Source organism: Pollachius pollachius, assembly GCF_949987615.1.
Source record: "Pollachius pollachius genome assembly, chromosome: 3".
NCBI classification, from domain to species: Eukaryota; Metazoa; Chordata; class Actinopteri; order Gadiformes; family Gadidae; genus Pollachius; species Pollachius pollachius.
This window is the reverse complement of record NC_136936.1, coordinates 10,161,607-10,175,900: the sequence shown is the minus strand read 5'-3', so window position 1 is coordinate 10,175,900 and position 14,294 is coordinate 10,161,607. Positions and strand designations below refer to the sequence as shown.

Below are 14,294 nucleotides of genomic sequence, written 5' to 3'. Positions count from 1 at the left end.
TCAAAACGTATCAGAATAAAAAGCCCTTGAGTATATTCAACATTTAAACTCTCCAAGTTGACTTGTTCAGAGCAAAAACAGCTGCTATTAAAACAAGACAAAGTAATACATGTAGTTCCAGGCGTAAAGATACATCTACTCCAAATGTAAACACAGATTACTAGTTACTACAAACAAACTTTGCATCAGGGGTGTGAACCCACCCCCCCACCCCCTCCCCCAGGCTCGACCCGCAGAGTTCCCCTCTAATCTAATGGTGCCACTAAGTAACACAGACCAGCAGTTGGAATACAGAGATGGATTAGCAATGAACAACCAAGCGATACAAATATTGTGTGTCTGTGTGCGCGCATGAAGGCCTGAATGCATGTGTATGCGTTTTTAAACATGCTTGAAATGTATGTCTGTATATATTTGTGTTTTGTGTGTGTGTGTGTGTGTTTGTTTTCCTACAGATGACACACGGGGGCAGGGGGCGGATTCAGGTAATTTCTTATTAAAAAAACAAGTTTATATGGGATTTGAAAATTGAGAGCTTGCAGTGTAAGTTAAGCACCTGTTCCGTCAAAGTGAGCTTCTGAAGCATTTTGATCTCACGAAAAGAATGCAACTTGAGTTCTGAGCTGAGCAGAACGTTCACAAGACTGGTTGGCAGGAAAAGCTACTTAAAGAAACGTATACACATAGATAGTATAAAACCACGGAGTGTATGTGTGGAGCTCATTCCGTTGACTTTGATGTTCGCGTCCAAGAGAGGGTTAGGCTAAACGGACAATTATAGTACAACACTACGGTGTGTGTTGATGCCGATGCTCGAGGTTGGTATGCTCTTCGACGTCAAGGCCAGGAGCCACCGGCGGCAGGGTGGGTGGACGCGAGGAGCTCTGTCTGGTCAGCGGTTTATTTTGATGTCCATGTCAGAGATAAGATTAAGCTTCTCAGTTTCATGCCACTCATGTGGCGCACTTAATTTACAACATCGCTCACTGCGATGCTATAAATGCTAGAACAACGGTACAATTTTTTTTTTCATTTTACTATACTGGCCTGGCCAGTACACACATTGATATCAGCAATCTCATAGTGTGAAATATTGTCCAATGTCAGGTCTTTAGACCAAGACTAATCTGAAAGAAAGCTGTCCTTTTTCAACAAGCTAATTGCTTCTGCTAGAGAAAATCGTCTAATGAAAATCCTTTTTCATTAGGCTTATATAGTTATAGAAACAAATGAATGATTAAGTGACAACCTGTTGAGAACTCTAGCCATACTTTTGAATGGTGATTCATCTCTTACACAAGAACGCACTGTTTATTTCCTTTTCTATAGATATATATCCTACAATGTGAGAGACCATCTTGCTCCAAACAGCAACCCGGGCTGACGACATTGCAGCCCCCTTGGAGGGGGTTCAGGCACGCTTTGGCCAGATCTCGGAGATGTCCAAAGATGTGGCCATCTCCAATGGCCAAACAAGCCGGGCCGAGTGCGGCTCGGCTTGTTTAAACTGGTAGCTGAAACACAAGTCAAGTACTGACTCGGCACGGCCCAAAGTGCAAATGGAAAAACACAAAAAAAGAGCAGCGGGTTCACTTGCTTTTTAAGATATTTTCGTGAATCTGGCCCCAGAACTCCATAACCTAAACCCAGGGTGGAGTTCCTGGGTGAATGTGGCATGGAAGGTGTAGATGTGTGTCGTTGTGTCTGAGGACCCTTCAATACCTGGGGACACTCTGTAGAAGGACAGAGTACCAGCAGACCAATCCAGATACACTCCTAACCTGTTGGAGCCAGGGGGGGGGAGACATATTTCTGTTCTAATACCGTTGTACCAGGCAGTGTAACCATTTTCACGACAATCAAGACGCCAGGACTTGCTGTTCCATCCAAATGCGCTATCACCACCATATCCTAGCCTTGGGATTCCTCTGTATGTCACTCCTGTGGCAATATCTCCTTCCCTCTCAATCTCCCAGTAACAGCGGCCAGTAAGACCCTCTCTACACAACACCTGTTTAAAGAAGTCAAATCTCTCTGGGTGATCAGGATACGACTGTTTTTCTTCAACCACTGTCACCTTTGTGTTGTCATCAGACAGAGTGAGATTTACGTTGGCGGTGTTTGGGTCCAGTGTGAGTTCACAGGCATCTGATGGGAGAACAAGACATGATAAGGCTTTCAAAACACAAGGAAATAAAAGGATGAGGTAGTTCATCAAATATGAGCCATTAAATAATGTTGAAGTGATCTGTATGTGTTTGGGGTTTACACCTTCATCACAAAGCAAATGTTTGTATTATTCTAATTAGAATCAACAGCATAATTCCTTTGTTTTACCCTGAACAATGTACAAGTACGCTGCACCATTATAGACGTTTCTCACCATGCAGACCTGACATTTCATTTCGAACATATTTCCAATTGGTTCGAACACATGTTTTATTGGAACATTTCAAAAAGCCAAATTACAATATCTGGAGTAAGTGATAAAGTAATAAATAAATAAAATAATAATAATAATAATTGCAACAAGAATAATGGTACAACATGTTCTGAATATAAAATAGACATAATTACTATGGTTGATAATGTTAGAAGTATCACAATTATTATGATGCACTGGCTCATGTAATATTTGTACTAATAAGTACAAATGATCACCATCATATGGTAAAAAAAACTTAGTAATAATTATTAACGTTAAGTTAACTAATGCAGTGTTGATGGGCTTTTAATCTAAATAGTTAGCGTGTTGTGATTAATCAAATCAAACAGACACTTACATTTCTTCAGAGCTGATTTCAGCCTCCACACTCCATCATGCTCGACACTGGGGGGTAAATAGTGAGAGCAGCTGGTTGTTTTTAAACATGGAAACATTTTAATTCATAATCTGCAGTATCATCACTTTCTAAACAACATGAGTCACATTTGCATTTTTAAACCACTTCATCTAGCAGGTGGTTGAATCCCTTGTAGGAGACCTTGTCGCTAAGCTTTGAGCTGTCCTCTACGCACCTGAGAGTCTCCAGACTACAGCGTGGATCCTCTTGTCCGTCAGAGAGCAGCATAACTCCTGATTCTCCTGGGTGATTGTAGCTCAGGTCCAGCTCTCTCAGATAGTTGGGGTTGGATCTCAGAGCTGAGGCCAGAGAAGCACAGCCTTCCTGTGTGACCAGGCAGCCAGACAACCTACACAGATACACACAAACGCACACACACACTATACAAATTCTATATTTACGTTGTAAATTTGAACTTTTATGGATGTAAATCTGTTAAATGTCTTCTGATATGAAATCTTGTTTTTCCATTAAAGGTTCATCTTTGACCCTATTTTCTGATCATTTTCTGATCGAAATGATCGGAAAATAGGCTCCAGGTTGAAAAATCCCAAAGTTTTCCCAGTAAGTTAAACTGACCTTAGAGTTTGCAGTGTACAGTGTGGACTTCCCAGTCCAGCAGAGAGCAGCTTCACCCCTGAATCCTGAAGATCATTGGCACTCAGGTCCAGTTCTTTCAGACTAGAGGAGCTGGAGCTGAGAACTGAGGCCAGAGCTTCACAACATCCCTCTGACAGCTTACAATCATTCAGCCTTCACACAAAATGAACAGGAAAATGTCAGGAACTGTGTAGGGCTGGACCCAAATATTAAAATTAACCAAATTATCCTTAAGATTTTCGCCTGTAGTGACTATTGTTATGTTTAAATGAGGGACAACTACTAGAACTAGTAGCCCTACTCTATCACTATGGAATTTGCGTGCCTTTGGATACTTTTACACTCTGTCTCTCTCTGCCATAACTGAGCCGGACCCGGGCAGATGAATGGATTTGAAAGTCACTGGGATCATCCACGCAGCCATGAGCGTCGCTAGCAATTTAAAACATTCGGGGCTAAAGCACAGAAGTTAGAGTCCTTTTAAAAGGGGGGTTTGGGGGTTTCTACCCTGAGAAAATTTGAAAATCGGGCTGATGAAATATGCAATTGTAACGTAGTTTGAGAAGGAAAGGAAAGACCAATCGTCATGTCTGAATCACGTCGGGGCAGGCCTACTGAGTAGGTTAATGTTTACGTTAGGGATAGGAAAGTGCACAACATACACCAGCAGCCAAAATGAGACATTAGAAAAGCTTGTAGCCAAATAAACACTGTCATGAGCCTACCCAATGAATTCAACCGGGTTGAATCACTGCGGGTCTCCTGAATCTGTGCAAGCAGCACTAAACAGCAATATCGAAGTGATGCGCTATGCATGGAGAATACAATTTGCAATATTTTGCAACAAATGATTCCAAATTTGCCAGTCAGAATTACGCGGTTTTCACTGGCTACAACATTGCATCTGTCAGTTGTCAAATTTGCTGAACAAAATGTTAAACTTCAATAATTGTTCATAGTCAACTTATATAGTCCATTTATTTAAGCTCTCAAAAGCATAACCATATGCTTCACCACATCGGCGGGAAAACACGGCACACGCAAAGCACATCCATGAAATCAGCTGTTCAAAGCCAGTCTGCATGAATCGTATGACAACTGGATGGCAGGGGTTGCGGACAAGGAATACACCGCAGGGGTGGACATGAGAGCCCCAGCTCGTCGCATACTAGTAGCCTGGGTGCTTTAAGCGTGGAACAAGCTGCATACCGAGCGGGTGAAAAACTCCTTAAATGTGTTTGTGTGTCACTCTGTTCGAGCCTGCACGAGAGTTCAATGTTGTCATTAGCTGTTACGTCTTTCTGACCAATCGCAGTTCAAGGCCGACCTGGGCTGTTCAACTTCAGGAGGGGGCACTCAGTTACTCCCCTCTACAAAAAATCAAATTGGTTGCGACGTTGACAGATCGTGGGCCCTATTTTAACGGTCTGAAACGCAAGTGAGAAGCGCCAAGCTCAAGTAGCTTTGTGGGCGGTTCTATGGCCATGTCGCTAGTTTACCGGCGCAAAAAATGACTTGCGCCCGGCGCAAATCTAAAAAGGGTTGGTCTGAAGTAGCCTAATTACCCGTAGGTGTGGTTTGGGCCCCACAATAACCTTAAACCAATGAGAGTGCCAGCTCCCATCCCCTTTAAGAGCCATGAGCGCATTTGATTCTGACGGGTGGATATTTTGACAGCGCGTCTGCAGTCTCCGATGAGACAGATGCACATGAATTTCAAACTTCAAATGCCTCAGTTTATGGCCAAATAATACGGCCTAATTCACACATGGAATAAGGTTTTCTTCCACAACTTCAGAAATATTGAGTCCTCAAATAAATTTCGGCAAAGAAAACGTCTATGATATAACATATGATATGCGGTAACTGTGGTTCTATTTAATGATATACGCAATACATTCTAAACATCGTTTCTTATCAGTATTGTATGCATTATCGTTATCGACTTGTGTTCCTAATATGCATGTGTCCCCCCGTTAATATACATTGCCATGGACTGTATTATGCGTTACGTGTTTAGTTTGCGTGTGTTTAAACAGATGGACGCACACACGCGCGCCCGCATTCATTCATTCTTTTTAACACTCACTCGTGGTAAAACAATGTTTTCTCACAATCAAATACTCATCAATCCTAAAAGTTATGGGCATGTACACGATGTATCAGCTGTTCTTTCCCAAATAATTTACCAAGAATGTGTGGCTTGAGAGAAGCAAAGTGTATGCGCGAGGTGCACAAGCAGCATTATGCATGCATTATGCAGGAGGGAAAAGAACGCTCTGCGCCAGTTGCAAACTAGCAACGACACATGCGCCAGTGATTAAGTCAATTGCGCCGGATGCAAGGTAGGGCCCTGTATGTGTTGCGTGTGTAGAGTCAGTGAGAGGTTGTGGTTGCACAGCTCAGGCTACCGGACGGCGCTGCAAGGAACTTTGAACGAGATAACAATATTGTTATCTCGCAGTAATCAGCCCGGCGGCCCCGAAACGTTAACGGCCCACAGGGAATTCTCCCGACTCGCCCGATTACCACTCCACCTGTGTGTGTGTGTGTGTGTGTGTGTGTGTGTGTGTGTGTGTGTGTGTGTGTGAATGTGTGTGTGTGCGTGTGTGTGTGTGTTAGCATGCGTGCAGGCGTTATTCGATCGATCATACTGGTTTAAATAATACATTTGATAGTATTTCCCATATTTGCTGAGCAAGAGTTTTGTTTAAAAGTTCAGTGATTGAAACAAATAAAATCCTATTGAAGTTTTACGGTACCACTGTCATGCACCTACCCGATGTCAAGTGTGGACCGGGTTGAATTCACTGCGGGTCTCTCTTCTTATATCCATCTTACAAAAGATATTTTATTACTGTCCTCAACACTCTCTGATCTCACTAAAAGGCTAGCAGCACGAAACAGCAATATCGACAAGATGCGCTATGCATAGAGAAGAAAGAATACCTACGTTGAATTTGCAACATTTTGCAACAAATTATTCTAATTCTGCCCATATATGGACACGTCAGAATTTTTTCGTTTTTCACTGGCTACAATGTTGCATCTATGGCTGCTGGTAATGCAACCACAAAGAAGTATACTCTACGGGGCTATTTTCAGCAATATTATTATTATTATTATTTTTTATATCCTATGTGTTTTGAGTTATTAAAATAATATCACATTTGTTTAAAGGGACCAGCTTTAGAAAGGAAGAAATAATGACTTGATATGTCCTGATTCTGAAGGTCCTTGGTTTGTATAGAGTTTCTTAATGAACTATTCCAATATGTTGGTTCGGGAGACTAAAGGATTATCCCAAACTAAAAATGATGTTACCTGGCCAAAACTAGAACTGTGTTTCGAATAACAGAAGTATTTAACTTTTTCATTATAAATAAAAGGGAAATGTAAGTGAAATAAAAGTTAGATCTTTGAATGTTAGTACTTAAATATGTAGAAATACAAGATAAAACGTGTTATTAAAGTTCCTAAAAAGTAAAAAGATCCAGATAAGACAGTTCTAAGAAGAGGCAGTTATTAAAGTTAAGTTAACAACTCTTAATTTCACCTTACGGCCTTACTACATGATAACGAGTAGCATAAGAATACAACGTACACCTTGTACCATCATTAACAAACTGATATATAATAATATAACCTAGCCTACACCTACTTCATCGTCATGGCAACAGAAAGTTGTTTCTATGCAAATTGTATAAAGATTTTATTTATTTACTACCACCGTGGGGGGACACTTATTGTATTTTGTGTTCATGTTTCTATTTATAATGGCAAGCATATGAATGTACTAGAATATCCACCTTAACAGCAAGGTTGAACAATCCAATGATGCCTGTGATGAATGTGATCCTCACAGGTGGGGAGTTATGAGCTGATATATTTAGACGTCATTAAGGAGGACATTGGAGGGGGTAGTTTAGAGGTTTCAAATGTCTTCTGATATGGAACATTGTGGTGTAAGTGTTTGCAGTTACACCACTAAGTAGAACTGACCTGAGAGTTTGCAGTGTACAGTGTGGACTCCCCAGTCCAGCAGAGAGCAGATGCACTCCTGAATCCTGCAGATCATTACCACTCAGATCCATCTCTTTCAGACAAGAGTTGGAGCTGAGAACTGAAGACAGAGCTTCACAGCATCTCTCTGACAGCCGGCAGCCATTCAGCCTTAACAAAAAATAAACAGGAACATATTAGTAGCTGTTATTTAAAAAATATATATTTGTATGTTTTATTCATGTTAATTATATATTGTATAAAAACAGATTATTAAATAGCTTGTATCATTCACACTGTAGGGTTTGTAGTCTTTTGCATATCATTAATACTTATATTGTAGGCCTATGTGTATTGGTTTTTGTGTATAATAATACATGTTTTTAGTGAACCTACAGACATGTTTTTGAGGCTTTCACCACTGGCAGCATCCTAAGAAGACCCTTCTCTGAAGCTGAGTATTTCTTTAGGTCAAATATGTCCAGATTCTCTTCTGAGGACAGTAAGATGAAGACCAGAGCTGACCACTGAGCAGGGGAGAGAGATTCTTTCGAGGAACTTCCTGATGTCAGGTACTGTTGAATCTCCTCCACTAGAGAATGATCATTCAGCTCATTCAGACAGTGGAACAGATTGATGCTTCTCTCTGGAGCGAGATCTCCACTTATCTTCTCCTTGATGTACAACACTATTCCATGATTGGTCCATGAGCTACTTGCTGTCTGTCCCAGCAGATCTTGTAGGAGAATCTGATTGGTCTCCAGAGAGAAACCCAGGAGGAAGCGGAGGAACAAGTCCAGGTGTCCGTTCTTACTCTGCAAGGCCTTGTCCACAGCACTCTGGTAGAGGAGGAGGAATTCATCTTCCTGCGAGTTCAGTTGTTCTTTTGACAGCAGATTTACACCAGTGTCTCTGAAGGACAGAAAGACATAAAGGGCAGCCATAAACTCCTGGACGCTCAGATGGACAAAGCAGAATACCTTCACCTGGTACAGTCCACATTCCTCTTTGAACAGCTGGGTGAACACTCCTGAGTACTCTGAGGCTGCTCTGATATCGATGCCGCATTCTGCCAGGTCTGCCTCGTAGAAGACCAGGTTGCCTTTATCTAGCTGGTTAAAAGCAAGTTTTCCCAGAGAAACAATTATCTCCCTGCTCTTTGAACTCCATTGAGAATCTGTTTCTGCACTCCCATGATACTTCCTGATCCCTTGTATGGACTGAACTCTCAGGAAATGGATGTACAACTGAGTCTGGGTCTGGGGCATCTTGTCTCCTCTCTGGGATGTTTTGAAGAAGTCATCCAGGACTGTAGCAGTGATCCAACAGAAGACTGGGATGTGACACATGATGTAGAGGCTTCGTGATTTCTTGATATGGGAGAAGATGGTGCCTGCCAGCGCATACTCTCTGAATCTCTTCTTGAAGTAATCCTCCTTCTGTGGGTCGGTGAACCCTCTCACCTCTGTCACCATGCCAACACACTGAGCAGGGATCTGATTAGCTGCCGCAGGGCGTGTGGTTATCCAAATGCGTGCAGAGGGAAGCAGGTTGCCCTCGATGAGGTTTGTCAGCAGCACGTCCACCGAGGTCAACGCTGTGTCATCAGTCCAGATCTGGTTGTTCTGGAAGTCCAGAGGAAGTCGACACTCATCCAGACCATCCAAGATGAAGACCACTTGGAACTGATCGTATCTGCAGATTCCCGCCACTTTGGTTTCAATAAAGAAATGATGAAGAAGTTCCACCAAGCTAAACTCCTTCTCTTTCAGTGAATTCAGCTCTCTGAAAGAGATGGGAAATGTGAAGTGTATGTCGCGGTTGGCTTTGCCTTCAGCCCAGTCAAGAGTGAACTTGTGTGTTAAAACGGTTTTACCAATACCAGCTACTCCAGTTGTCATTATTGTTCTGATTGGTTGATCTTGTCCCGGCAAGGGTTTAAAGATGTCTTCACATTTAATTTTTGTTCCCTCCTTGGCAGTTTTCTTGGCAGCTGTTTCAATCAGTCTGACCTCATGTTCCTTGTTGACCTCTCCGCTGCCTCTCTCTGTGATGTAGTGCTCTGTGTAGAAGGTATTCAGACCTGTTGGCAGTCCTGCTTTAGCGACTCCCTCAAACGCACACCTGAACTTCTCCATCAGATGAGCCTTGATTTTATGTTGGCACTCGACAGCAACAGGTTCTAAATTAGACAAACCAGAGAATGATATGATTTCCACAACAATACGATTGGTTTTGATGAAAGTGGTACTTTAAATTTGACTTTAGATGTATCTTGTGACTTGCTAAGGAGTTATATTATTGTTGTGTAGCAGTGGAAAGTGATTTGCTATGCTGATATAGAAAGATGGTGTTACATCTCTTCCACTGAGTTACATATCTGGATCAAACCATTTAACCTGATACCCCCACAATAACCCTACATATCTGGATCAAACCATTTAACCTGACACCCCCACAATAACCTGACATATCTGGATCAAACCATTTAACCTCCAGGAATAGAGATATTTCCACATGGAAATGTAGAAAGAGACTGCTCTTCCAAATATGAATCTATTTCTATTTTTACTGTAATTATTTGAAAAATGTCAAAAGATCTTTTGTTTTCTAAATAAATGTCCCTTACTGCTCTGTTAAAAGAAGAGTCACTTCTATGTTTTTAAGTCACCTACCGCTCCTCAGTTTTTCGGCGAGTTCCTCCTGGTTGAGCTCCATCAGGCAGAGCTTTGTGATGTCTACCACTCCCTCTATGGCGCGCCTCCTCTGATCCTCATTCTTACAATCCAACACCTCCTCGTCCTCCTCCTCCCTCGGAGTCTCTGAGCATTGTGGGTCATACAGGAAAATATCCCTCCAGAGCTTCTTCAGCTCCTTGTCCACAAAAGCGTGTGCCCTCTTCTCAGCCATCTGGAAAATAACAAATGTCAATGAGAATTTTACTCTGAACAAACTGCGGACATCGGAAGCATCTATCCTGGATTCACGTCCCACTGGTCTAAAAAAGGAAGCCTTGAGACTATACACGAGATGCTTTATAATGTTCATGTTGAGCTAAAGTAAAATTAATTTTCGGATATTAACACACCTTGATCAGCTCTGTTTGAAGCTGCGGTGCAGACTGAGCACCGGTAACCTTTGACCACACCTGGTGTTGTCTGTGGAGAACACACACACACACACACACACAAATTGGTTCTACTGTATTTCTCCTGACTTCTTAACATCAGTATCTGTAGAGGCTGATAACAATCAACTGATGTGTTTCCATCATCAGTTTGAAACTCCTACCTCTCCTCTCTGGAGGGGCGTCCTTTTTTGAAGTCAAGAAAAAGACCCATAGAGCGGTCACTTTTCATGGAGACACAGCTGGGTCCAGGGGAGACTGCACCCTCATGCTTCCCACTAGAAAAACAACCAATCTGGAAGTAAGGATTTGTAGTTGTCTTTTAATTAGATAAATGATTTGATAAATCATACCTGTTCCCAGCACGTTTGTGACTTCCATCCTGAAAGTTAGGAGGAAAATCCATAGACCCATCACTCTTCATGGAGACACGCCATGGTACAGGGGAGTTTACTCTCTTCTGCTGCTCTGGGCTTGAACACAAGACACACACAGCTTTTACTCAGACAAACAATTGTGTCATAATATATCACTGCTGAGCTCTGAGAAGGACAGTCAGACAGTTAAAGATCCTTTTTTTACCTCTTAGCTTTGCTCTGGCGGCCATGTTCCCCAGACAGAGTGGTTTTAGCGTTGGGACCACACTCCTCTCTCTCCTCATTCATAGTAGAATGGAGACCTGTACGCAAACACAACTACATATTGTTTCTGTGGCTTATATTTGAATACCGAACATGAAATCACAATCCCTAGGCAAATACCCTCCACATCTGTCTCTGTCTCTCACTCTCTCCAAACAACCCGGTTAGAGTTATGTTAGGTTAAGGGGTTAAGGTTAGGGTTAAATTAATGTAGGGTACACTTTTGCCACAAACTGGAAATATATTCATTCACATATTCAGCCAGGTATACGTGTACTTTTCCTAGCTTAAAATAAGTTGCGGTAATGTTGTTGAATCAAGAACTGCGATCACACACTCAACAATACACTTTCATCATGCGCTCATACTGTCCGCTTGTTTCTGTTATTTGAAATTTGTAGATAGAATTGGCAATTTTAGACAAAACATCTATTATTCATTATGATTACTATTTGTCTTTATTTTTTTTAAGAAGAATTAGGTTGTGAATTTCATGGGCTGTTTAAAAACAGAAGTGGATACTTTGGCAAATCAAACGTTGAATCTTATGGCAGAGAACGTTAAAATTATTCTATATTATTTGTGTAGTGTGCAAATTGGCAAATCAAGTTGCATGGACTTCACTTGTTGTTGGTGTTTTGAGTCTGATGTTGTTATCTCTTACCAGTTTGATTATTGCTCAGGTGCAAAGGTGGGCAGGCCTTAATTCTCCATATCTGTATTATATGATGCTTCTTTTATGCTTGATGGTATGTTTGGTTGTCCCCTGTAGTTCAGAGAATGAAATAATATTGTGCACATTTCTACATATCTGCTTTGCTATCAATTGTTATTTTACTTAATTTTGAAGTTCTGGTCTTTATCATTTTATCTTTGCAGCAGCTTAAAAACAAAAGTGGATACTTACTTGTTTTCCCAGCTTACAAACATGGTTTGCTGCGCACTCAGCCAGGGGGGCAAAGGACCATTTTGTTACCACAATAAACGACAGTGGTCACATTAGCGACTGCAGCAATGTTCATCATATCATCGTGTTACGTATAAACAGCATTGTACTGCACTGTACTGTCTGATTTAGCCTAACGATGTAATGATAAATACCTATTACGAGGGTGGATTTGTTCGGATGTCTGTCTTTTGCATAATGTGTACGTTTGTTTGTAGTGTCATCCTAATATCACTGACTCGAATAGCATAATTTGGCTGCATAAATAATTTGCCCTAAGAAAGGTTAAAAGGCTTTCGCTACTAAAAACGTATGATTTATAAACTTGGCTTTTGTGTTTCAGTTGTTCATCAATGAACCTGCATGTGACTTTGAAACAGTAAACCTAACTTAACGTTGAACCTTTTTTTAACTTTTTAACTATTTTAATAATCATTAAACGATAATAACGGACGACACATTAGAAGCGTCCATCTCCACTGATTACAGAAAAACAATTTGGGGACATTATACCCTACCCTTAACTGATAAAAGAATGTGTATACGCATATACTAAAGAAAAGTGCATCCAAATAATATTACAACTCAAATCTTTTTTTTTGTATGACCGACGTATCGGTCATACACACCCGTCTTGTGTTTATCGAAGGGAATGAAAAAAATATTGTTGCCTGGCCTCCCTCCATCACCTCCACCCTTCCATCACATTACGTTATTATTATAACGTTAGCCAATAACGTTAGATACACCACCCAAACAGTTCATACCAGCAGAGGTCATTCAGACAAAACATTCGCTCTTTCACTTGTGGACATTCTTTTTAATATTTCCTTCACTCACCGTAAAAAGATTCCGTACAGTCCGTTGATATCAATAAAAAGTTGACAAGCGTTGATATTTTTCTCAAGTTTGGAAACTACCGTTTCCTTATAATAAGTCCCTCCCCCCGCGATAAGAAGGCTGCAGTTGCAGGATGACTTGCAGAATCGCAGTCCTAGGACCGCATATTTAGGACCCACGTTTTTCATGACACTGCCTTCGGTACGACGATCAGAGTCTGGGATCTGAATGTGAACCAAGATTAATTGTTTGACGTTAAAAACAATTCTGGTCTCTTGAATAGGAAAGAAAAGTTAGTTAGCACAAGAGTGAGTAGCTTACTTAGGCTTAAAGGCACTCCAAATAATGATCCATTTGCTTATGATGGCTTGCTGCAAAACAAACTATGATTTGATTTGTTTAAGGAAACCGTAGTGTCACTCTGGCAACAAGTGTAGCGGCACCCAATGGTTGCCACTGCACTGCTTCTTGCATTTCAAAAATACTGTAGTCTGCCAGAGTTAAACTTTGGGTCGTACTGCGAGTAAGTGTGGAGTAAAGGTGCAGTGATTCACAGCCAACAGTAGTCACACCAAACCAATAGTAATCTTAAGTAGTATTGATTATTGTAATGACTTCAACAGACAGCCCTTGCTCAGTTCATGGTCTGTTTCCTAGTTGGCTCCATGGTGTCTTTGCCCGTACGGATAAGCTGAATTTTACTATGTTTTGCAGATTTGTTTTTTTTTAACACTGCAACGGATGTGATACTGGAGCCAGGGTTTTTTGATCATGAGGCGGGTCTTGTCTCCTTCTGTGATGTGGATGCAAGGGTATGTCCACTGCTAGGGCCTAGTGTCTGTGTGTGTGTGGGGGGGGGGGACTAGGGAAACCATGTTACTGGAGCTTAATGTTCTATGACACCCTCCCCTGCTGAGAGAGCGAGAGAGACCTATATGTGATGATGCATAATAATGTTATAGCCCGCCCATGCGGTGATTGCTTGCCATTAACTGCAGGTTTAGTTGTGTTAGCAAATCCGCTGTTCCCAGCCCCCCCCCCCCCCCCCCCCCCCCCCATATTTGATCACGTTGAACTGCCACAAAGTGTTTAGCAGCAGGCAATATTTAAACTATAACATGAGACATTTAAAAGGTCCGATTTCTCGTCAACGTTGCCAACTTCCAGCGTTGAAAGTTTGATCTCATTAGGATTGAGGAACTGGTACAGATTAGCTTCCTGGCGTTGTGCTGTGTGGTTGCGGTTACCGCCTCAGGCCTTGGGCTCTATCTTGGTTTGATGCACCAACGGGACTC

At 41.6% G+C, this 14,294-nt stretch overlaps 1 protein-coding gene across 2 annotated transcripts; it reads right to left on the bottom strand.

The window, feature by feature from the left end:
* Positions 1 to 220: 220 nt before the first annotated feature.
* LOC307073319 (NACHT, LRR and PYD domains-containing protein 12-like) lies at positions 221 to 13,078 on the bottom strand. 2 transcript variants are annotated; one of them, XM_079733061.1, is made up of 14 exons: positions 13,000 to 13,078; positions 12,121 to 12,149; positions 11,878 to 11,979; positions 11,155 to 11,251; positions 10,926 to 11,045; positions 10,737 to 10,850; positions 10,534 to 10,603; positions 10,121 to 10,355; positions 7,842 to 9,627; positions 7,446 to 7,616; positions 3,423 to 3,596; positions 3,019 to 3,192; positions 2,784 to 2,830; positions 221 to 2,148 (listed from the first exon to the last, which is right to left on the bottom strand). In XM_079733061.1, the coding sequence occupies exons 4-14, from the start codon at positions 11,235 to 11,237 to the stop codon at positions 1,601 to 1,603; spliced, it is 3,522 nt and encodes a 1,173-aa protein (XP_079589187.1). In that variant the 5' UTR covers positions 11,238 to 11,251; positions 11,878 to 11,979; positions 12,121 to 12,149; positions 13,000 to 13,078; the 3' UTR covers positions 221 to 1,600. The 2 variants fall into 2 exon arrangements, with proteins under 2 accessions (XP_079589187.1, XP_079589188.1); XM_079733062.1 differs by lacking the exon at positions 13,000 to 13,078 and having other exon boundaries at positions 12,121 to 12,982.
* Positions 13,079 to 14,294: the final 1,216 nt, after the last annotated feature.

Bases quoted from the DNA above. Each gene is read 5' to 3' on its own strand.
- LOC307073319 (XM_079733061.1), bottom strand. From the start codon at position 11,237: ATGAATGAGGAGAGAGAGGAGTGTGGTCCCAACGCTAAAACCACTCTG. The intron at 2,831-3,018 runs GTGCGTAGAGGA...TTTACCCCCCAG, and splicing joins TGTAGTCTGGAGACTCTCAG to TGTCGAGCATGATGGAGTGT. The intron at 2,149-2,783 runs GTAAGTGTCTGT...TTCTCCCATCAG, and splicing joins GAAATCAGCTCTGAAGAAAT to ATGCCTGTGAACTCACACTG.